Source organism: Mobula hypostoma, chromosome 3 (assembly GCF_963921235.1).
Source record: "Mobula hypostoma chromosome 3, sMobHyp1.1, whole genome shotgun sequence".
NCBI classification, from domain to species: domain Eukaryota; kingdom Metazoa; phylum Chordata; class Chondrichthyes; order Myliobatiformes; family Myliobatidae; genus Mobula; species Mobula hypostoma.
Window position 1 is genome coordinate 67,888,185 of NC_086099.1, and position 25,189 is coordinate 67,913,373.

The 25,189-nt window shown below is 40.8% G+C and overlaps 1 protein-coding gene across 14 annotated transcripts in view; it reads right to left on the reverse strand.

Annotated features, from left to right (window-relative positions):
* The window catches only part of limch1a (LIM and calponin homology domains 1a), a 395,389-nt gene that overhangs the window by 30,235 nt on the left and 339,965 nt on the right, over window positions 1-25,189 (reverse strand). For 6 of the 14 annotated variants that reach the window (XM_063043243.1, XM_063043232.1, XM_063043235.1 and 3 more), the window contains 8 exons: window positions 24,211-24,450; window positions 22,892-23,018; window positions 16,149-16,321; window positions 15,748-15,874; window positions 12,369-12,467; window positions 7,568-7,642; window positions 5,794-5,822; window positions 8-121 (listed from right to left, as the gene is read on the reverse strand). In XM_063043243.1, the coding sequence (XP_062899313.1) occupies window positions 8-121; window positions 5,794-5,822; window positions 7,568-7,642; window positions 12,369-12,467; window positions 15,748-15,874; window positions 16,149-16,321; window positions 22,892-23,018; window positions 24,211-24,450 (984 nt within the window). The remainder of the gene's footprint in view (window positions 1-7; window positions 122-5,793; window positions 5,823-7,567; window positions 7,643-12,368; window positions 12,468-15,747; window positions 15,875-16,148; window positions 16,322-22,891; window positions 23,019-24,210; window positions 24,451-25,189) is intronic. The other 8 variants (XM_063043233.1, XM_063043231.1, XM_063043237.1 and 5 more) reach the window with 8 other exon arrangements.

A 25,189-nucleotide genomic window follows, 5' to 3' on the forward strand; every position in this document is an offset into this window, starting at 1 on the left:
AATGTACCTGGAGCAAGCGTTCCTGCTCTTTCTGCCATCTCTCTTGTCGCTTGCGTTCTTCCTCTGGATCCCAAAACCAGCAGTCAGAATGCTTAGGGAGATTTAAAGACGCAACTGGGATCTAACAATCCACATTAAGAAAGAGTAGTGTGACAGATTGATGTTATTTCATGATTTGAGAAATTCAATGGTTCCAGTTAGTAAGAGTAATAATGACAGATTTTGGAAAAAGGTAAACAGAAGTCTAAGGATTCAGTCTTTATCTTTAAAGAAATGTTTAAATGAACAGATTGTTAAATAGGAAGGTTATGAGCAGATAATATGAAATATTTTAGCCAATGCACCCATTGTCATTTCTAACTGCTGTAGTTTAACTATCTCCTCCTACAATTATACTTATGGGATGTAGTAAGATAAAAAACAGCATGAATGCCTATAATCCATATGTTTTTCTCCATCTTTTGCTTTTGAGTGGTATGAAAAGAAAGGGCAGCGATACAAGAAGTGCCAGAATCTCCACCTGAATGAGCCAGGAAGCAGAAAAGAAAAAAAAAGATAAGGTTCATCCAATGTTTTTTCCTTCTGCACCTCTGGTAACATAGCTATTCTATGCATGGTGTCTCCTTACAACTACATCAGGGCTAGATTATATCTAATGACATTTATCATTTATCTTCCTGATGAAGGTTCTTGGCCTGAAACATCAGCTGTTGACTCTTTTTCATAGATGCTGCCTGGCCTGATGAGTTCATCCAGCTGTGTGTGTGTGTGTGTGTGTGTGTGTGTGTTTGTTGTTTTAATGACCTATTCTGCTTCTATTCTGGAACTTTTCCATTCCTCTCTCCTCACATCTATCTCCATCTCAATGTGTAAATGCTAACAGCTTCAAACAGTCCACATGCAGTGCCTTCCATACCACAAATCCTCATAGATCTCTGTAAAGAAATTCCTTTAAAGTTATTTTTTCTTTGGATATTTAAATTCTATATCTACTGTTTTAGCCTTATTCGCATACATTATTTAGTCCCAGAAATTAAGACCATTGGATCCTTTTCTAGTCTGAAAAATTAGGTCTCCAACTGAATTAGTGAAAAGTGGATGCTTAATATTTCCTTTTCTCAACAATTCCCTTTTAAATCATTCACGTATTTCTACCAGTGCTTCAATATGGTTTTTTTTGCCACAGACACTAAAACAGAATTACAAATGTAGTCCAGCAAAGGTTATGTATAAATTTTACATTCCCTCCTGCTTTTATGCTATCGTACTCTTGAAGAAATGAGCTCAGTTATAGGTTCAAGCTTGATTACCTTATTTATTGCTTTCAATAATTTATGTACCTGTATTCTGATATCTATTCTCTCCACTGTGCCATTTATTTACTTGCATTCAAATGGCCTCCCGATTACTCCTACCAAAATGAATTACCTAACACTTAACCACGATTAATTTTATTTGTTTTATTCAGATCCTTTATAAAGGTCTGCTTTTCCACTGGATACTGCATGTCACAATAATAATTATATATCCTGATTTAGTATTGTCTGGAAGTTTGATACACAATTTAATGAGACAGGGAAGTTATGGTAGGGTATAGGAACCGTGGTGTAAAAAGGCTGTAATAAATCTAGTCAAGAAGAAAAGAAAAGCTTACAAAAGGTTCAGAGAGCAGGTACTGTTAGAGAGCTAGGTAATGTTAGAGATCTAGAGATTATAAGGCTAACAGGAAGGAGCTTAAAAAGGAAATTAGGAGAGCCAGAAGGGGCCATGAGAAGGCCTTGGCAGGCAGGATTAAGGAAAACCCCAAGGCATTCTACAAGTATGTGAAGAGCAAGAGGATAAGAGGAAAGAATAGGACCTATCAAGTGTGACAGTAGGGAAGTGTGTATGGAACCAGAGGAAATAGCAGAGGTACTTAATGAATACCTTACTTCAGTATTCACTATAGAAAAGGATCTTGGTGATTGTAGTGCTGACTTGCAGCAGACTGAAAAGCTTCAGCATGTAGATATTAAGAAAGAGGATGTGCTGGAACTTTTGGAAAGCATCAAGTTGGATAAGTCGCCGGGACCGGATGAGATATACCCCAGGCTACTGTGGGAGGCAAGGGAGGAGATTGCTGAGCCTCTGGCAATGATCTTTGAATCATCAATGGGGACGGGAGAGGTTCTGGAGGATTGGAGGGTTGCAGATGTTGCTCCCTTATTGAAGAAAGGGAGTAGAGATAGCCAAGGAAATTATAGACCAGTGAGTCTTACTTCAGTGGTTGGTAAGTTGATGGAGAAGATCCTGGGAGGCAGGATTTATGAACATTTGGAGAGGTATAATATGATTAGGAACAGTCAGCATGGCTTTGTCAAGGGCAGGTCGTGCCTTATGAGCCTGATTGAATTTTTTGAGAATGTGACTAAACACATTGATTAAGGAAGAGCAGTAGATATAGTGTATATGGATTTCAGCAAGGCATTTGATAAGGTATCCTATGTAAGGCTTATTGAGAAAGTAAAGAGGCATGGGATCCAAGGAGACATTGTTTTGTGGATCCAGAACTGGCTTGCCCACAGAAGGCAAAGAGTGGTTGTAGACGGGTCATATGCTGCATGGAGCCTGTGACCAGTGTTGTGCCTCAGGGATCTGTTCTGGGACCATTACTTTTCGAGATTTTTATAAATGACCTCCTGGATGAGGAAGTGGAGGGATGGGTTAGTAAGTTTGCTGATGACACAAAGATTGGGGGTGTTGTGGATAGTGTGGAGGGCTGTCAGAGGTTACAGCGGGACATTGATAGGATGCAAAACTGGGCTGAGAAGTGGCAGATGGAGTTCAACTCAGATAAGTGTGAAGTGGTTCATTTTTGTAGGTCAAATATGATGGCAGAATACAGTATTAATGGTAAGACTCTTTGCAGTATGGAGGATCAGAGGGATCTTGGGGTCCAAGTCCATAGGACGCTCAAAGCAGCTGTGCAGGTTGACTCTGTGGTTAAGAAGGCATACGGCATATTGACCTTCATTAATCATGAATTTAGGAGCCGGGAGGTAATGTTGCAGCTATATAGGATCCTGGTCAGACCCCACTTGGAGTACTGTGCTCAGATCTGGTCACCTCACTACAGGAAGGATGTGGAAGCCATAGAAAGGGTGTAGAGGTGATTTACAAGGATGTTGCCTGAATTGGGAAGCATGTCTTATGAAAACAGGTTGCGTGAACTCAGCCTTTTCTCCTTGGAGCTACGGAGGATGAGAGGTGACCTGATAGAGGTGTATAAGGTGATGAAAGGCATTGACCATGTGGATAGTCAGAGGCTTTTTCCCAGGGCTGAAATGGTTGCCACAAGAGGACACAGGTTTACGGTGCTGGGGAGTAGGTACGGAGGAGATATCAGGGGTAGGGTAAGTTTTTTACTCAGAGAGTGGTGAGTTTGTGGAATGGGCTGCCGGCAATGGTGGTGGAGGCGGATACAATAGGGTCATTTAAGAGACTTTTGGATAGGTACATGGAGCTTCAAAAAATAGAGGGCTATAGGTAAGCCTAGTAATTTCTAAAGTAGGGACATGTTCGGCACAGCTTTGAGGGCCGAAGGGCCTATATTGTGCTGTAGGTTTTCTATGTTTCACAATTACCAAAAACAAAAAGTCCATTTCAAGTAAGCTTTGAAAGGTAGTAATCCAGGCAAGATACCAATTCCTCTGTCTCTGTCTGTCTACCATATATCTTGGCCCCAAACCTATTTTCTGTTTTGTAGCCATTTGACAAACCAATGAGTTTCCAGCCACTAACCTTCATTCTGCACCTCTCATTTAGTACTTTCTAAAAGATCTCAAATTCTGCATGACACATTTGCAGCATTAACTTGGTCTATGTTACCTGTTACTCTTTAATCATAAACATTTCAAGAATTTCACATTAATTTTAGGATTAATGTTTTCTATCTCTGTATGTTTTGTTGTTTCATCTCAGTGCTTCTTTTTAGTTGCAAGTCTATAACTTTCTGGATTTATTCCATTTTCATTTTTGAAAATAGTAATCACAGCTGTCATTCATTGGTACTCTTTCTCTTTATCCAGTTATCTGTACTGTTAAATGTGATACGATGTCAATCTCTACTCCTCCACCTCCTGCATAGTGAAGAATTAATGTGCCTTCAGATACTACTTCACAAAACTAGTGCTGAAAGTTTCTGAAACATGAAATGATAATCCAGATGATTTGTTTGACAGATGTTGCAATAACATTTCTCTATGCGAAAATGACTTGCCTGGACAATGCAGTTGTGATTTGGATCTCATACCCTTGCTCATCATTTGAACTTCTAATAAACAGCATGGAATTTGAGATTAATTATAAAACACCCCTGACTGTCCAAACAAAAGAGGCCTATAACCTGATATAGGGGAGGAGCTGTGTAGAATGTTTAACCCACACCATTTCTGTTTCTGCTCTGCTTGATCAGTCTGGTGGATACGGAGCTGGGATTTATGAGTTTCAGCACTGTAGTCGCACTGCAGAATAATTTCATTTTTTTTTGACAAGAGACATTTATAGATTGTCTCTGAATGAAGCACCTCAGCATGAAGTAGCAGTTGCTACAGAGTTTAACTGAAATTTAACCTTTTCCCCAAAATTTCTTTACTATGGAGAATTCTTAATTGCACCCAATGGTGGGTACAATTTTAAGAATGATGTTGGATTCACACAGTATTAAATATCATACCACTTAATATTACCATGCTATTAAAATGCATCCAGAATACTTAAATACAGCTGTTTGTTGAAACATTTGATTTCTGTTGTCTGGCCAATTCTCCATAACTATAGGCAGCATACATATTCAAATACCATCTGACAGATGTTAACCACTGAAGAAAATCAGGTGGGGAACATGTATTATATCACATTCAATTTCACCTTTTATTTAAGATTTTCCAGGATGGTTCCAAATGACTACATCCCATATTCCTGCTAGGTCAGGTCGTCAAATGTCCCAGCACACAAGGTGCACATTTTCCAAACTGAGAACAGCTGGAAGTGTCAATGAGGCCCAAACATGAGAGTGGTTCAGGCCTCCAGACCATAGCCTAAGATAGCCATAGGTTAAATGGAACCCTCCTCATCGGCACACATATATTACAGACACTGATTTTCAGGAGTGCAAGGTATATTTTGAGGTTAAAATATACCACAATTTTAAAGACAGAATTCATAGAGTTAAAACACTTTATTCAGTGTGAAAAAGTAATAATCTCTAAAATCAGGGATCAGAGTATATATAAGAACTGAAAACATCTAATATTAATTGAACAGATACTACAACACCTAGGATTTAATGCACGGCACATCAGAATAATGAGGTACTCCTTCCCTACAGGTAATTAATAAGAATTTTAAAAGAATCATCAATCTAAGGCCAGCAGCATCCCCATAGTTTTAAAAAAAAGATTAATCCCAAAGGGTTTGCTCCAAGCACTCAGAGACTTACCTGTGGTGTGTTGGATGGGACTGGTCTGTGGTACGTTCAGAGCTAAAAAGAGGCTTATGAAAATACTGCACAAATGATAAATGCCCACTACGTCATTGTTCAAATTTGCTTGAAAACCCCATGTAAAAGATTGTCAGATCATGAAATTCTTCCTTTGCATTTTTGTAATGTTGTCATTGCTGATCATTTTTAAAGAATATAATTCTTCAAAATACTCCTATTAAAATTGTTTGACTTTTCAAAAATCCACTATTAACTGTTTCTCTTTCATGATAACTCCATATTACACAGAAAATAAAGCATCACATACTTACATTTGTATTTTCATTGCTTTCCACTTCTGCTGAAAGATAAAGAAATACTTATTATAAAGGAATAACAATCATAGGAGTTTCCACTTGTCTATGAAGGAGTCCAAGAGGCCAAGGTGGATATTGATTTTCTAATTAGTTAATGAGTGCATTGCATCTAATATGTTGGTGAACAACAAGCATGAATAATGCAAATAAGAATAAAGACTCAAGCCAGGAAGACGATCTTGAAATTGTCATATTTGCACAGTGACGTCAGATGTAGTGTGTGATTTTAGAGCTTGCAACCAATAAAAAAAAGTGATGTGTGCCTTTTTAAAATTTTAATTGTTGACATAAGCATAACAACTTGCATTTAGCATAATGCTTGTTAAAATGTGGGACTTCCTAAAGCTCTGTGCAGAAAATGAGCATGTTTGGTCTACAGGTACCCTTCTACTGTTGAAAATGTAGCTATCAATTAGCCTACAGCATAGCCTCAGAAAATAAAACATAATAAATCTGCAAATCACACTAAATTGTGTTTCACTCATTAACTCTTGGAATCATTGATAGACAGGTGGAAATCTAGGCTGAAATTAAAGGATATCATGACCAGTTAATTGAACATGAGCTACCATCAACAAAAGTGATTTCCAATTATGACAACCAAGCAGATAGTGATGGTAAAGGGAGGGAGTCATGGAGCTGGAATTTAGTATCAAAAATTGATGTCCAGAAGCTGCTAAATTAAGCAACTTCAGTTTGCAGGTTTGGACTGTAGAGGTTTCTGTGCACTAACACCATGCTGTGTGATTCTGTTATTTTATTATTTTACTACCTGAAATAGGAAAACAGGCAAATTAGTAGGGAAAAAATATGGAATACCCAGTTTGCAACTTGCATAGTTGCCAAAACTACCAATTTTGGGTACCATGTTCTGTGGGCACCAAGACTTGCATGGTAGATTAAGGCAAATAAAATTGTTGTAAATCCAAAAGCTACAAAAATGTATGTAAAGATAACCAGAAGAAATAGTTATGATGGTGGGTTGCCCATCTTGTCCATACTTGTGCCGAGGAGTCTGAATTTTGCTAACACTGAAGCTCAGGATTTTTTAGTAAAGGCTACTTCTGAAATTCAAGTTACATTAGATCTCAACCAGTATTTAGGTACTCAGTAGGCTTTGAATACCAAGAAATGCAGTGGTGTTTCTGGTCCGTCCAAGTCTAATGGGATATTGTACTGTAACAGTGATGCATGTTTAATGCAAATACTATTTTTAGAATATGACATACTGGATATAATCTACATTAGAGGGGTGGCTAAAATTACAGTGGTCAAATTAAAATAAGTTAAAGTGAGAAGAATTAAAGTAATGATATTGTGTCCCTATCCTTTTGCCTTTTTAATATACATTTTAGATAAAGTTCTTCAAATTCTTGAAGTTATAACCCACTTCCACTCTGTTTCTAAAGACTGAACGGGCACTTAGTTTACTTAAAAAATAGTTCTATTTGGAAGTCATCAATCCAACATATTTTAATATAATGATAGAATTCATAAAACGTTACTCTAATTCTTAAAAATTGGCATTACCTTTAGAAGAAAACTGAAAAACAATTTAACAGGCTGCTTATTTCCATATTGGTGTTCATTGGCAACTATGCAGGAAATAATGAGGAAGGTAATCTAGAAAAGCGGGAGATGAATGCGAGTCATATGATCAATAGTGCTACTCAAAGCACTCCCGGATACAGGAAGCAATACTGGGGACATTACCAAGCACAACTTTTACCTGGCTGAGAGAAAAACTCTGAGCGTCGCCAAGAGTTCCGAACTGTAACCGGAACACTGGCAGAATTAGAAGGCTCTAAGAGTGGGGAGCAGAACAAAATGAAAGAAAAAACAGAAGTAAGAAAATGTCTGACAACAAAACTATACTAGATGAGTATATAACTTACAAGAATAGTTTTGTTTCAGATTACACTTACATATTCATCACATTTCGATGCATCATTAAGGTGGTAGATTATTTGTCATTGTGATAAGCTGGCTGATTTCAGAACTATGTTTACATGCTTACACACTGTGATCACCCTGACAATGGTTTGTGAGGGATGCAGGGGCTCACTGCTTCTCAGTGTGTTGATACGGAGGGGTAGGCAGAGGAGCAGAACAAGCCATTCCCACAGAACAGTGGAAACTTTGATTGCTATCCAGGTCATGTTTGCTGACTTAGCAAGAATTGTCAAAGTTGTCAAATACTTGAAGCAGTCCGAATATTGTTTCTGATTGGCTCAGACTTTCAGAAACGATCATTATCCGAGACAATGATTCAAACTTTCAACATAAAAATCATAGAAAAATGAAAACATTTACATATACTTAAAAAGTCAGAGCAGTGGAATAACATTTAACGACGGACGCTGCGGTAGGGTAGTGATTAACATGACACTATTACAGCTCAGTGGGGAGAGTTCAGAGTTTAATTCTGAAACCATTTGTAACAAACCTGTGGAAGGAGTGGGTTTTCCGCTGGTGCTCCAGTTTCTTTCCACAGTCCAAAGGTTAGTTGGTCATTGTAAATTGTGCTGTGATTAGGTTAGGGTTAAATCGGGGTTGTCGGGTGTTGCTGGGGCAACGTGGCACTGGATATTGTTTTACACATTCAAAAATCAAGGCTCTTCTGCTGAAGGTTCGGATGCAAAATAGCTTCAACAGTATATTAACAACAGTATTTTAACAGTATATTTCCTGGTCTTGTCCTGGTGGTTAGAGTGGTTCAGTAGTCAATGTTGTTGGCCCATTTACTCTAGGGACATGAGTATGATCCAGACTGAGTCCTTCTGTGCAGTCTTTGCAGATTCTCCAGGGGCTCTGGTTTCTTCCTACATCCCAAAGAGGAGCTAACAATGAACTATTAAATCCTGAAGAAAGGTGTTGGCCCAAAAGGTCGACTGTTTATTCTTTTCCATAGATGCTGCCTGACCTGCTGAGTTCCTGCAGGATTTTGTGTGTGTAGCTAATATGTTGACTGGCTACAATAACTTTCCCTATAGTACTGGTTAACGGCAAAGGGAAGTGTGTGTGAGAGAGAATAAGTAGCAGGATACAAGGAAAATAAGGAGAGTGAAATAAGGGAAGGGCAAAAGGGACGGCTCCTCAGCAAGGCTAGTATGGATCCAACAGGCTGAATGGTTTCATTCTGTGTAATTATAGATGTATTGTATTCTTATCTCAAATATTATTCAACATTATATGAATATTACAATATTATTTCCATTTTGTCCAGTGTTATAAGACATAGGAGCAGAATTAGGCCATTCTGCCCATCAAGTTGGAGGGCAGAGCTTAGGACAATGGACCCTAACAGCGATTCCTTTGCTTGCATCTTCAGAAACAGCTCTATTTCTATCTTTGATATCTCTTTTATTTCCTTTTCAGGGTGCTTTTGAAGACCCTGACCTGCAGTTACACGCTGACTTTGGTTCTTTGCAGAAATGGGACCCGCTCTCAGGGCCTCACGACCGGCTGCTTTCTGATATGCCAAGGATGCGGCCTGGAGTTCGTTGCTCTGGAGGCGGGAGGATTCAAGGTCAGTGTTGCCGCCTGATGTGTCGTGGGAGTACACATAAGTTCGAAAGCAGTGAGCTGGCCGCTGGCTGTGTGTCCAGAGAGGTGAATTCTTTGGGCACAGAGCTGGGAAAAAGCAATGCAACAGACTTTAACACCATAAATCGGTGAGTTGTTTTGTTATGTCTCCCCTCTTGCCTGTGAAACGAGGACACCTCTTTTTCCCTTATCAGGGAGAGAGAGAGCCTGTGGTGTGTCGAATTACCGGGTGAACGAGTAGTCTTTGGGGTACTGCAAGTCTGTGTCTTTAATGATGCTTTGCTGCACGCTTGAGTGCTCGGTGGGGGGTGCCCATGCTTTTTTGCTGGTGGGGGAGGGGGGACGTCACTTATGTGTGGGAGGGGGGAGATGGGGGATGCTTTGGGGGTCTAACATTTAACTGTCATTCATTCTTTGGGGCACTCTCTTCTTTTGTAGAGGACCAATCATCCTCTGCTTTAAATGCATCCGATGAATTCCAGAGATTCACCACACTCTGGCTAAAGAAATTCCTCCTCACCTCTGTTTAAAAGGGATATCCTTCAATTCTGAGGCTGTGCCCTCTGGTCCTACATTCTCCCACTATTGCAAACATCCTCTCCATGAGCAGGATTTTAATATTTGGTAGGTTTCAATGAAAATTCCCCTCAACCTCCTGAACTCCAGTGAGTACAAGTTCAGAGCCATAATACATAACGCTTTTTAGTTTGTCACTTCAAATTGCTAAAAATTCCCCATGACAATTAAGAATGAAAAAGAAAAGTCTTGGTGGCAATAAGAGGATAAATGAGTGCTAGAGAGTTTCACTTTGAAGAAAGTGAGAGAAATGTGTGGTAGAGTCTCACAAGGAGAAAGTTTCAGAAGGCAGGAGCACATTGGCTATCGATAGTGTGGCAGAAAGAAGAAGCTGAGAGGGGCAAGGGAGCACAGCATACTTCCTGACACACCTGACCGACCAGGTGGCTTATGTAGGAAGAGAAAGACCACAGACAGAAAAAATGAATGAGGTCAAATCATAATTTCAGAGCCAATGGAGTAGTGTCAGTGGAGTGTACATAATCTGATAGACAAGCCGAGTCAGGTCAGGGATGGAGATTAGTATGCCTGGGACCTCAGAAGCTGTAATTGAAACTGTCTCCAAGAATACAGACACATTTTGTGTGGGTAAAGAGCTGCTTCCTTAATTACAGTGTGGATTACATCCATCTAGTGCAGGGGTTCCCAACATGGAGTTCACTGCCCCTGTGTACATACATCTACTGATGCTTCTGGACACATCTTCAGTGATGTTCCTGGAATCATCGGGTGTTTCGGGTCTTTCAACATCATACAACCTCCTCCAGGTGACCCAGCCGGGGCTGATCAGACCCCAGCTTGTGTCCGTATGGCTAGCTACTTATGACTCCATGGCTCCCCTCTTTTGAGCCACAGCCATCTTGAGCCATCTCTGCCACATCGGTGGTACAGTGGATGGCTCTCCTCTTCCTCTCTCCCTCGATGCCCAAATTGCTGAAGGCTCTAACTAAGGAATGGGCTACGAATCCCCTACAACCACCCTCCACTGGGAGACACCTCGCTCTCCATCCAGCCTGCTGACAGTTGCTGACCAGTCCTGCATACTTGGAGAGCTTCCTTTCAAAGGCCTCTTCCATGGGACTGTCAGCAGGATTTGGTCCATGGCATCAAAAAGGTTGGGAACTCCAGCTCCAGAGGAAGGATAAACGTGATGTGTACCATGCAAAAACTCAAAGAAAAGTGCAGGGAACAGCATGAAAATAGCCTTTTTTTTACTGCATCAGAGCCTTTTACTCAAATAGGGCTGTGGACAATCTACAATGCATTTCGTTATCTTCAGAAATATTGCCCCCCCACCCCCCACCCCCCCCCACCTTCTATGCCTGCCACACAGTGACATGCAAACGGTGATTCTGCCTAATGGTCCACCATAAACCCAATCCCACGGCAGACTGGAGTTCCCTAAGACTGCATCACAGCTCCAATCCTTTCCTTAATCTTTCTCGTGCTAATATTGCACCTGATCTCCAACAAACTTCCCACAGGAGTGAAATTAATGTAAAAAATGAATGAGAAACTTCATCCTACTTCACATCCAGTCCTGAATCAAGAAAACTCTAGTCACTGAGTTGCAAAGTGCAGTCTTATTTTCCGCATATGCACGTTTATAGTCCATATTCCAAGCCAGCTTTTCAGTATTCACTGAAGCATGCCAGAGAATTGGCTGTACACTTAACATCTGCAAAGCAAAGACCCCTTTACCAAATTTCTCTTGCTGCTTAAAATTAACCTCCAAAAGTAAAGTCCATGATAAAACCAAGACAACACAGAATATCTTCCATATACAAGGAGTTAACTCTCAGAAAGGGCAGCCATTGATGATCAAATTAAATACTATTTCCTGCATGCTAGCACATTCTTGGCTGTCTGAGGAAGAGTGTTTGAAGTTGACAACCCCAAACACAAACCTTATGAATTGTCCAGCAGCAGTATACCCTCCTGTACTCTTCGGAGCCATAGAAAATTTATAGTAGGTTCTTCAAAGCACTACAGAGATTGAATCAATGTAGCCTCTGAAAATTGAGAGGATCAGCAAGCAAATGTAAACAGCCTTTCCAGTGTCAAGGCTCCAATAACTCATAACTAGCTCCAATGTGTGGCTGCATTGATCACATACCAAAACTAAAATAAACAACTTTACTCAATATTTTGTCATAGCAAGAGATCACAAGGAGGACAGAGGTAATGGTTCAACTATGTTCTCAAAACCTCCTTGAACGAACATAATATCTCACCAGTCATGAGAATTCCTGGCCCAAAACAGAAGAAGCAGCTGGAATGGTTTTCAGAACCTTGAGATTCTTCATTGGGAACACATGGAAGTACAGATTAATTTGCAAAAGGAAAAACCCTTCCCCCACCCCAACCAACTACCCACCCAACTGTCTGTCAAGTAGCATCAGTCTCACCTGTAGTGGAGTCTGCAAATCCCACGAAGGCCTCATCAACCAGTTCTGAGCCCACAGAACAGGTGTGGAAACAAGTCATGTTTGACTCTGAAGGACTACCTAAAATCAGAAGGAGCCATAACTGGAATATTAGTCTTTGACTGGGTAAAAACCTGCTGTTGTTTGCTGATACTGTGCTATTTCCTAATTATTGAGTAACTAGACCAAATAAGAGATCCACTGGTAGATTATAATTAGATTTTATATCGGAAGGCATTATTACAATTCATGATTTTTGACTAATTTTCCACATGGAAAAGACTCAGAAAATATATTATCTCTAAGCAAAGGTTTTTCTACACAAGCTCATAAAACAATGAATTGAAAGCTAGTTGAGATGCTGAGAAGCCAAGCGAGATAGTTTCCCCAAACACTCATGAATTGCTTATACTGTAATTTATCACAGCATCATGCCGTGGCTGTAACCAAACTCTCAGCACCTTTAGTTTGAGAGATTCCCATCTATGGGTATCAACAATATGTAATGTGTACAGATCTGCAAGTGCATCCTTCAGGTTGTGTACAGAGGAGGAAAAAAACACTCCTGAAACGCTCTGCTCATCACCCTCAGTTATTCCCGACAGCTGAGAAACTAGATGAGGTTGCCTAAATTATAGAATTTGTGGCAGAGGTTGGAGACAACAATAAAAAAATCTGTCTGGGTTAATCCCAAATCCTAGCTCTTAATCTGTAGCAATAATCATGGACACATCCCTCTCCACCATTAGTAGCATTTATAAGCTGCACTGCCTCAAGGCTACCACGTTCCAAAGATACCCATCATCTGAACCATGCCACCTTTTTAGATTTAGATTAGATTAGATTCAACTTTATTGTCACTGTGCCCAGTACAGATACAAAACCAATGAAATGCATTTAGCATCTGACCAGAAATGCAAAGAATATTGTTAGTTACAAAATAACTGCGAATAAAAAAAGTGCTACAGCACCCAAATATAAGAGTACTGAAACAGTACAATACAGATGCAATACTGCTTAGCGCTGTGATGTGAGGTTCAACAGTATCACAGCCTCAGGGAAGAAGCTCTTCCTGTGCCTGCTGGTGTGGGAGCAGAGGCTCCTGTAGTGCCTACCGGATGGGAGGAGAATAAAAAGTTCGTGGTTAGGGTGAGATGCTTCCCTGATAATGCTTTTCGCCCTGCCCAGGCAGTGTTTATGATAGATATTCTCAATGGTGGGCAATTGGGTGCCGATAATCCACTGGGCAGTTTTCACCACACGCTGGAGCGCTTTGCGGTCCGATACGGGGCAATTGCCATACCATACTGAGATGCAGTTGGTGAGTTGGTGAATATGCTCTCAATGGTACAATGGTAAAAGTCCGTCAGTATCCTGGGACAGAGGTGAGCTTTCTTCATGCTCCACAGGAAATAAAGGCACTGTTGTGCCTTTTTGATCAGGATGGAGGAGTTCAGGGACCAGGAGAGTTCCTCAGAAGTGTGGACACCAAGGAATTTGAAGCTTGATACACGCTCCACTACAGTTCCGTTGATGTTGATGGGGACGTGAGTGTGACTCCTGGCATGCCTGAAGTCCACAATGATCTCCTTAGTCTTCTGGGTGTTAAGGGCCAGATTGTTGTCGGCACACCACGCAGCCAGGTGCTGGACCTCATCCCGGTAGGCCATCTCGTCATCCCCTCTGATCAGACCAACCACCGTGGTGTCGTCTGCAAACTTGATTATGGAGTTAGAACCATGTACAGGAACGCAGTCATAGGTGAAAAGGGAGTACAGAAAAGGGCTCAGCATACAGCCTTGAGGCATGCCGGTGTTCAGGGTGAGAGTGGAGGAGGAGAGGTTGTCTAACTTAACTGATTGGGGTCTGTTAGTCAGAAAGTCCAAGGTCCAATTGCAGAGGGATACGCTGATACCAAGCTAGCGAAGTTTGGTGATCAGCTTGGAGGGGATCACAGCTACCATCAGGCAGGAGGTACAGAAGCTTGAAGTTCCATGCCACCGGGTACTTCCCTTCAACTATTTGGTTCTCAACTAACCAGCACAAACCTAATCACTACTACATTTTAGCAACATTATGACTACTCTGAGCAGTCTGCACTAAAATTTATATTTTTAGTTTTGTTCGAATAGTTATTTTTCTTCTAAGGATTGTGTATAATTTTTGTTTTATCTTGTGAATGTTGTTTATATGATGTTACATTCTTGTGATGCTGCTGCAGGTTTTCATTGTACCTGTGCATACATGTATTTGTGGATATGACAATAAACAATGTTGACTGTTGACTTAGCCTTGTACATTACAGCTTCCCAAGCATTCATCCTAAAACTATTTCAATACAATGCAAGTTTATGTCTCTATTACTCATTTAGGCAGAGGACTCTGGAGTTTACCAGTGATAAAAATGTTTCCTAATTTCTGTGCGAAACATTATGCAAAGTAACTTTAATCTATATCCCTTAATTATTCATATTTCCACCAAGGGAAATTAATCTCTCTTATTAAGTGTCTAGATCTTCCATAATTTTATACATTTGAATGAAATTAAGGAAGAATTTTGTTCAAATGTATAAAATTATGGAAGATCTAGCCACTTAATAAGAAGGAATCATTCCAAAGCAAACCTATGCCTTTAGGTAGCTGTCCTTCAATTTTTATCAAATATCTTAGCTTATAAATTCATCAACAATCTTAATTAGTTCAAAAGGACACTAAAGGGTGTTCTTTTGACACCACATCTATAGGTAGGCCTTATGCCCAAAGGTAGCCTTATTTTTGGACCTTTTTTAAATTTTTATAGTATCCTTCTCTTTTAATGCTTTTGAAAAATATTCACTTTTTCCACATTTACAAGGAACAGACTGCAATGCCCAACCTAGCGGGAGAGTTGTTTTCATATTTCATTAACAGTCATTTCCAGTTTATTTAAATCTGGGTTATTACAAAGTGCTGAGTTGATACAGCTTACTTTTTATTTCAAAATATATCCATTTTCAGGTGTATTAATTAAACTTTACCAATATTTAACTCTTAAATATAACATTTATTTAATGCAGAATATTGAAAAACAGTAAGTGCTTTAGTTTGAGGTCCTAAAATAAATAATTCATTCTAGGGGCACGGCTTGATTTATAGTGCAATGCTTTTAAAACTATTGTCAAAGATTGTTGAATATTGAGCTTAACGTGGCATGCATTTAAAATCCTGTAACTCTGGTATTGCCAGCTTTTATGCACAAAATCTTACTTACAGTTTGTTACACTTTCAGTTTAAAAACTAAGAAAGCACACCAGATATTGCGGTTCAAAGCCAATTCTATCTCATTACAGCAGATGTGTTCCCTATTCTTTTGATGTCTCACCTTGCTGAATTATAGTATCAACAGGTTGATTGTTCTCTGCTGCTTCTTCCTTCACTTCATTTATCCTTTGATCTGAATCCAATACATCTCCAGTTTTGTCCTTTTGAGGTGTCACTGACCTTAATCCCTGGTTTGTGTTAAAACACAAAATTGATTTTGTAACATTGCAAGTATTAGACTGCATCAGATAGAACTGCAATCTTCTTACGTTCACACACTTAATTGAAAGGGTTAAGTGCACCATGGACTTCCAGTCCCTAGTTGTTTATTTACAAACTGCTTCAATATTTGATCTCATAACTTCCAGCAAAAAATGAAAACATCGCAATTAAACAACAAATTGTAAGTATACATGCAGTGCAACTTTTTAAGCTTTATATTGGTTTAGAAGAAAAACTTACTTCTTGATCAAGCTGCTCTTGGGTGCTGTTATCTGATGCCTCGTTCTTGAGAGTTAAGCAGGCTTCATCTTTTGTTATTATTTTGGAATGGAATGTGTCCCTTAAGTCCAACTCAGTATTGCCCGAAAGGACTACAGGTTCAGATGAAGTTTGCAGGTCTTTGTGATGATCTTCTTCATATTTTGCAATGTAATACAAGAGAATAAGTGATTTTTTTCTCTCTTAGTGTAAATAAATAGTTTCAAAAAGAACAAAGAATCAGGAATAAACCAGTCAGTCCTTGATGCTGCTCCTTCATTGTGAAAATAATAAATAAGACCATAAGACATAGGAGCAGAACTAGACCTATCATGTCTGTTCCTCCATTCCATCATGGCTGATTTATTACCCCTCTCAACCTTTTCCTGCCTTCTCCCTTTGACACCCTGACCAATCAAGAACCTATCAACCTCTGCTTTAAATATACCCACTGACTTGGCCCTCACAGCTGTCTCTGGCACTGAATTCCACAGATTCACAACCCTCCGGCTAAAGAAATTCCACCTCATCTCTGATCTAACTGGACATCCCTCTATTCTGAGGCTGTGCCCTCTGGTCTTAGAATTCCACTCAACTGGAAACATCTTCTCCACAACCACTTTGTCTAGGCCTTTCAATACTAGAGAGGTTTCAGTGAGATCCCCTTCATTCTTCTAAACTCCAGTGAGTACGGGTCCAGAGCAACAAATGCTCCTCTTACATTAACCCCTTCATTCCAGAAATCATTCTCGTGAAATTTCTCAGGACCCTCTTCAGTGTCAGCATACCTCTTCTTAGAAAAGGGGCCAAAAGCTGCTCACAATACTCCATATGTGGCCTCATCACTGCCTTATAAAGCCTCAGCATTACTTTTCTCATCCTCTCAAAATGAACTGCAAATTGCATTCGCCTTTCTTACTATTGACTCAACCTGCAATTGAACCTTTAGGGAATCCTGCACAAGGCCTCCCAAGTCCCTTCGCATTTCTGAATTTTGAATTTTCTCACCATTTAGAAAATGGTCCATGCCTTTATTCCTTTTACCAAAGTGCATGAGCATTCACTTCCCTACACTATATTCCATCTGTCACTTCTTCACCCATTCTCCCAATCTGCCTCAGTCCTTCTGAAGATTCCATGTCTCCTCAGCATGACTTGCCCCTCCACCTATCTTTGTATCATTTGCAAACTTGGCCACAAAGTCATCAATCCCATCATCAAAATCATTGACATATGACATGAAAAGCAATGGTCCCACCACTGACCCTTGCAGAACACCGCTAATCATCAGCAGCCAATCAGAAAATGTCCCCTTTATTCCCACTCTTTGCCTCCTGCCAAGCCAACCTATATTCAATCCATGCTGACAGCTTTCCTGTAATACCATGGGTTCTTATCTTGTTAAGCAGTGTCACATGCAGCACCTTGTCAAAGGCTTTCTGAAAATCCAAGTAGACAACATCCACTGATTCTCCTTCATTTATCCTGCTTGTTATTTCTTCAAAGAATTCTAACAGATTTGCCAGGCAAGATTTTCCCTTAAGGAAACCATGCTGACTTTGGCCTATTTTATCATGTGCCTCCAAGTACCCAAAACCTCATCCTTAATAATGGACTCCAACATGTTCCTAACCACTGAAGTTAGGCTAAATGACACATTTCCTTTCTTCTGTCTCCCTCCCTTCTTATAGAGTGAAGTGACATTTGCAATTTCCAGTCCTTTGGAACCATTCCAGAATCTACTGAATCTTGGAAGCTCATTACACTTTCTCCACAATCTCTTCATGTACTTCTTTCAGAACCCTAGGATGTAGTCCATCTGGTACAAGTGACATATCTAACTTCAAACTTTTCAGCTTCTTCCTAGTAATAGCAGCTGTACTCATTTCTGCCCCTTGGCACTATCAAATTTCTGGCATACTGCTTGTGTCTTCCACAGTGCAGACTGATGCAAAATACTTCTTAAGTTCATCCATCATTTCTCTGTGCCCCATTACTCTCTCTCCAGCATAATTTTCCAGTGGTCTGATATCCATTCTTGCTTCTTTTCTTTTTCTTTATATATCTGAAAAAAGTTTTGGTATCTTCTTTGATATTATTAGCTAACATGGCTTCATATTTCATCTTTACTCTTCTTAAGGCTTTTTAGTTGCCTCCTCTTGGTCTTTAAAAGCTTTCCAATACTTTAACTTCCCACTAATTTTTGCAATAATTTATGCCCTCTCTTTGCTTTTATGCTGTTTTTCACTTCCCATGGCTACATTGTCCTCCCTTTGGAATACTTCATCTTTGGGGTGTGTATCTTTACTGTGCCTTCTGAATTGTTCCTAGAAACTCTAGCCATTGCTCTTTTGCCATCAACCCTGCTCTTGTCCCCTTCCAATTAACTTTGGCCAGTTCTTCTCTCATGCCTCTGTAATCTCTAATATAAACTGGGACTTTTGAGTGCAAAAGGTTTAGATGGGGCAAAATTTGTTAGGTACATCCAGGAGTATTTCTTAAATCAATACTATAGAGAGAGTGCAGAGGAGATTTACAAGGATTTTGCCTGGATTGGAGAGTGTGCCTTATGAGAATAGGTTGAGTGAACTTGGCTTTTTCTGCTTGGAGCAACGGAGGATAAGAGGTGACCAGATAAGAGGCACCGATCATGTGGATAGCCAGAGTCTTTTTCCCAGGGCTGAAATAGCTAACATGAGACGCCATAGTTTTAAGGTGCTTGGAAGGAAGTACAAGGGGGATGTCAGAGGTAAGTTTTTCACACAGACACTGGTGGGTGCGTGAAATGCACTGCCAGTGACGGTGGTAGAAGCAGATACAATAGTGTCCTTTAAGAGACTCTTAGATAGGTACATGGAGCTTAGAAAAATAGAGAGCTTTGTGGTGGGGAAATTCTAAGCAGTTTCTAGAGTAGGTTACATGGTTGGCACAACTTTGTGGGCCAAAGAACCTGTAATATGTTGTAGATTTCTATGTTCTTGTTCTAATATGTAGTCTAACAAGACGATGGGGCTGTACTGGGTAATGAGCCTGGCCAGGTGACCAACCTTTCAGCAGGTGACCAGTTAGGGAACAGTGACAATAACTCCTCAAGTGTTAAGAAAGCTATAGATAAGGGTAAGTACAGACCTAGTAAGAGAGTATTAAATTGGAGCAAGGCAAATTATGAGCATTTGGCAGGAACTAGGGAGAGTTAATTGGGAACAGCTGTTTTTGGGAGTGTCCACATCTGACGTGCAGAGGGTGTTTAAAGACAAACTGCACAGAGTACAGGACAGGGATGTTCTAGTCAGAAGGAAGCACATGGATGGCAAGTTAAGAGAACCTGGATGTCAGGAGAGGTGATGAATTTAGTCAAGAAGAAAAAGAAGTATGTAAAGCTAAGGAAGCTGGAATCAAACACAGCCCTTAAGGATTATAAAGGAGCCAGAAAAGAAGCCAGGGAAATAGGAAAGCCAGAAGAGGCCATGAAAAGTCCTTAACAAGAAGGATGAAAGAAAATCCCAAGGCATGAGACACATATATCAAGAGCACAAGGATGACAGGGGAGAAGTTAGGACCACTCAAGGATAAAGGCGGTGGGGGTGGGGGTGGGGGTGGGGGTGGGGGTGGGGGTGGGGGTGGGGGTGGGGGGGGAGCGCCAATTGCTTGGATGCCGAGGATATGGGTGAGGTACTTAATCAGCACTTTACATCAGTATTTACCAAGGAGAAGGACATGGTGGAGGACAGGAAGATCGGGAGATCACTGATGAGTGTATTAATATGATAGAGTATTTCGATGTAAAGGAGGATGTAATGTCGGGTCTCTTAAAGAGCATTAAGGTGTATAAGTCCCCAGGGACTGATGGGATATGCTCCAGGTAATCAAGAGGACCAAGAGATTGCTGGGGCCTGGACTGATAGCTTGGTGTCCTCTATAGCCACAGGCAATGTCCCGGAGAACTGGAAGTAGCTAATATTGTTCCACTATTCAAGAAAGAATTTAGATATAATCCTGGAAACTATAGACTGGTGAGTCTCACATCATTGTTAAGGAAGTTACTGGTGAGAATTCTTAGGCATAGGACTTACGAACATTTGGAAAGCCATAGCCTAATTAGGGAGAGCCAACATGGCTTTGTGTGGGACAAGTCGTGTCTTACTAACTTGAATGAGTTTTTTGAAGAGCTGACAGGGGTGATTGATGAAAGTAGAGCTGTGGATGTTGCCTACATGGATTTAGTAAGGCGTTTGACAAGGTTCCTCATGGGAGCCTCCTCCAGAAGATTAGGATGAATGGGATCCATGGTGAATTGGCCATTTGGATTCAGAAATAGCTTGATCATTGAAGACCGAGGGGAGTGGTCAAAAGGACTTACTCTAGCTAAAGAACTGTGGTTAGTGGTATTCAAGAGGGATCTCTACTGGACCTCTGCTGTTTGTGATGTATAGAAATGACATGATTGAAAATGTAGATGGGCTGGTTAATAAGTTTGCAGATGATATAAAGATTGGCAGTACAGTGGAATACCATAGAAGACTTGCAAAGAATACAATGGATAAAGATCAGTTGCAGGTAAGGGCAAAGAAAAGGCAAATGGAGCTTAACCCTGCCAAACATGCAGTGTTGCACCTTGGCAGGTCAGATATAAAATGTCAGGCCCTTAACAAGCAGAGGGATCTTGGAGTTTAAGTACATAGCTCCTTGTAAGTGGCTACTTACAAGGGCTACTTGATAGGGCGGTTAAGAAGGCATATGGCATGCTTGCCTTTATTAATCGAGGCATTGAGTTCAAGAGTCAGGAAGTTATGTTGCAACTTTATAAAATTCTGGTTAGGCCGCAAATGGAATATTGCATGCATTTCTGGTCGCCCCAGAGAGGACGTCGAGGCTTTGGGGAGAGTGCAGAAGAGGATTACCAGGATGTTGCCTGGATTAGAGGGCACGTGCTATAACAAGAGGTTGTTTTCTCTGGTGCGCAAAGACTGAAGGAAGATGTGATGAAGGTTTATAAGATTGTGAGAGGCACAGATAGAGAAGACAGACAATATCTTTTCTCAGGCACTGGAATGTCTAGTTCCAGAGGGCGTGCATTTAAGGTGAAAGGGTTTAATTTCAAAGGAAATGTGGGGGGCAAGTTTTATTTTATACAGACAGTTGGTGACTGGAATTTGCTGCCTCGGGTGGTGACAGAGACAGAAGCATTAGGGACTTTTAAGAGACATTTAGACCGGCACATGGATTAGAGGAAAGTGCAAAGATATGTACATTGTGTAGGCAGAAGAGATTAGTTTAGTTAGCTATTTGTTATCAATTTAATTGGTTCAGCACAACATTATGGGCTAAAGAATCTATTCCTGTGCTGGTCCATGTTGTAAGATGATCTACCTTATTCCGTATACCACGTGCCTACAAATGTAATACCTTCAGTCCTGTAAATCAATATATAGTATAGAGCCTTTGACATTTACCTATCTTTGACTTTTAAAAACATTTTGTTTACCAAAGTCCACAGCAACAAATCCTGGGTGTTGCCAGTCATCAGCACTTTAAACACATTAATCCTGTGATGACAACCGCAGGTTTGAGGATGGGTACCTTTCAAAATATGATTTTGCCCCCATATTACATTCAACTCACCACAATGACTGCAATTTTGCCTTATCATCTGCCTGTCCTTCCTCAGTCTCACTACACAATGCATCTACTTGTACACCAACTGCCCCATCCTCAGCACTATCACTCTGGTTCCCACCCCCCTGCTAAATTCATTTAAACCTACCGCAACAGCTCCAATAAATAATTTCAATGGATGGTCATGATGCTTCACTTTTGTTGAGTGCTAACTTTCCTCAATAAATATTTTGCCAACCCCCTGAATGAAGTATTTCTAGCTTAGGAAAAAGGATTTCCCAGGTAGAATGATATTGGGCAGCATTGACAGCAATCGAAGTAAAGCTCATAACATGAGAAATAAATCCACTGGTCAAGATCAGCCTCACATTGGGAAAGAGCAGCCAGCAGCTGGAGAATTGGTGGGAGGTTGGGGTATATGGGACTCGAGAGCAGAAGTAAGGTGCAAAGATAAGGAAGACAAGTTGGAAGGAATTGGACAGAGATAGGAACAGGGTTAGGAGTGAGTGGGGAGCGGAGCTGTGAGTGGAGAGTGAGACTGGAGGAGGGTATTCTGAGGAAGAAAGGATCTGAGTGGGGTTGGGTTTGCAAAGCAGAGGGCTAGACCGTGTGTCCGTGTGCTCATGAATGTGCGGGCCAGGTCTGTGCATCAGAGCTTGGTCTCCAGATGCCTTAAATCTTCTTGCCGTTAAACCAAGATCTTGCTCAGTCTAGACTGTTTTGTAGTTGGTCTCCAATGCCCACCCTACATTGAAGGATTCAGACAGGCATCATCTACTTCTGAGAAGCAAAGTGGAATTCAGTCATCCTCGACTCTGAGTGATTCACATCAGTTCCTAGCATCTCTCTGGATTCCCAAAGGATCCAGGGATGGGGAAAAGAAACAACTCTGCAAATGAAAAGTTAAATCTTCTATAAGTACTTTCTCTGAACATATTTACAGTAACTTGCCTCTCCATATTAACGTAAATAACAAACGATGGTGCAATGTTAAATGCCACGAAGCATTTCATTAGTGAGTTCACTGAAAACAGATTTATGAAAAGTTTTATTGTATGACAAGGCAGAATGTGAGATTTATTTACAAGCAATTCAAATGAGCAGCACACCTTCCGGAATGGCATCTTCCACTGGCTTTTTCTCAGCTTCGTCGCAAGTGGATTTAAGGTCGGATTCATTCTCAATGCTTGGCTGCTGGGTTGTGGTAACGCCCACTGAGATCTCAGTTCGTTCCATCTGCAGGATAACGAAGCCGTGATTAAACATCATGCAATGAATATTTTCACCAGGACACAGCCTTTGGCATTTATCTATCCTTGACTTTTAAAGAGATTTGGTTTGCCAAAGTCCACAGCACCAAATCCTGGGTGTTGCCAGTCATCAGAGTTTTAAACTGAACCAGTCACATTAATCCTGTGACAGCAACTGCAGGTTTGAAGGTGGGTACCTTTCAAAATATGATTCACTCATACACCCTGAAGCCATTACAGAATTAACAATGCACAAGTCAGGATTGTGATGGAATAATTTCCACTTGACACTCTCAAGAGGCTTAGCACTAACAGAACGAAGCACCATATCCACTATAAAAGGAACTGAAGTTACTTGCCCTGTCTACTCTGACAAAACCTTCCAAACTTGTAACATCTACTACTAAGCGGGGCAGGGGTGACAGGCAGATTGGAACACCCAGTTCTCATTAAACCACCAGCAGGTTTCCCTCCAAAATACATGGCATCCTGACTTGGAAATGCATCACTGTTTCTTCATTTCTGTCTAAATCCTGGAACTCCCTGGGGATAGTACTCTGGGGGCTTCCTACCTCAGAAAAATGGCAACAATTCATGTAGGTACCTCAGCACCTTCTCAAAGGCATTAAGAGGTGCACAAGAAATGCTGCTCTTGCTGGAGAGCTTGATCCTGTGGGAAAAATTGAACCCAGTTACCTTTGGGAACCACAGGCACTTGCTGCTCTCACTCCTGAAAATAAGTTACACGTCTCCTCCGTGTCTGATGCTGTACTGTGTCTGTGCTCCATACTGAGAACAGCTGTAGTCACTGGCCTCACAGCTTGAGGTTATCATGTGAAGTCAGGCAACCCTGACCCTTGCACCTTTGTGAGGCTATCACTCTCAGGGTGCATGCACGTCCATGCGAGATCAATATCGGTGAACAGAAGCAAAGTTTCAAGCACTGCCTCCATTTTAAAACAAATCCTGTGATCATGAGGCTAGTTATCCTGGAGATTAACAGCCCAAAAGAAAAAGTGGCAGTGATTTCACCAAGTTAACTGTCAGAACCCAGAATACCTGTAAGTTCAGTTTTCAAGAATAACTCTTTTTTTTCCACAGGCCTGTTGTCAGCACTGGCGGTGCAAACAGCACCCCAGCACAAGATTTTGGTTAATGAATGGAGACAGTGTACTTACCTGCTCTGTGTGTGCAGTCTGTGGGTTGTTCGTGGCAGAAGGAATAACTTGCTTGGGTTGGGATACACTGCTGTTGTTATCAGTCTGTAACTGTGATGGGGAATTGTCCACTCTTGCCACACCTTCAAACATCTGTGACTGGGTGAGGTACGGGGCTGATACTGGAGACATGGACTCATTCTCTTCCGCCATGGTAAACGTGGGGCTAGTCTCTCCATTTATCCTAATCTTTCCATCTTTCTGTATTAACATTTACACAAGCATAAAACAATCTGGATTAGATGCTTATTCCTCAATTATAAACAAAAGAAAGACTGTTAAAAGTCATCATGATATAACATGACATTCTAAACTTCAGATAATATTCCTGGGTACAAAGGATATAACTCAGGACATGCAGTAAAAGAACTTGACAGTGGTACAAGATTATAGTTGTTCAGAAATTCCTCCTGTAGATTGCAAACAGACCAATAGCACAGTGGATCGTACTGTGGTAATATAACTAGTGACCAGGTTTGATCCTGACCATAGGGTGGAATCTGTGTGATTTCCCTGTGAACACATGGATTTCCCCTCTGGGCGTTCAGTATTTCCACTCTCATCCCAAAGAAATGCTGGTTAATAAGTTAATTGGTTACTGCAAATTATCCCTTGTATAAGTGTGAGAATTGGAAGAAGTTGATGGACTTGTGAGACAGAATAAGTTCCTGGGATATGTGAGAAAATGGGATTAGTCAGCAGACAGTTAATGAGCCAAATGCCCTCTTCTACATCGTTAGAAAATATACAAATTACTCAATTCATTAAATAATAGTGATTGTACACACGGGAGGTCGGGAGGATGAATACAGGGCCCTGGTGGAGGACTTTGTCAAATGGTGAAAGCTGAATTATCTGCAGCTCTACATCAGTAAGACAAAGGAGACTTTAGGGAGACTAAGCCTCCACTGCTCCCTGTGACTAATGATTGTGAGGACAT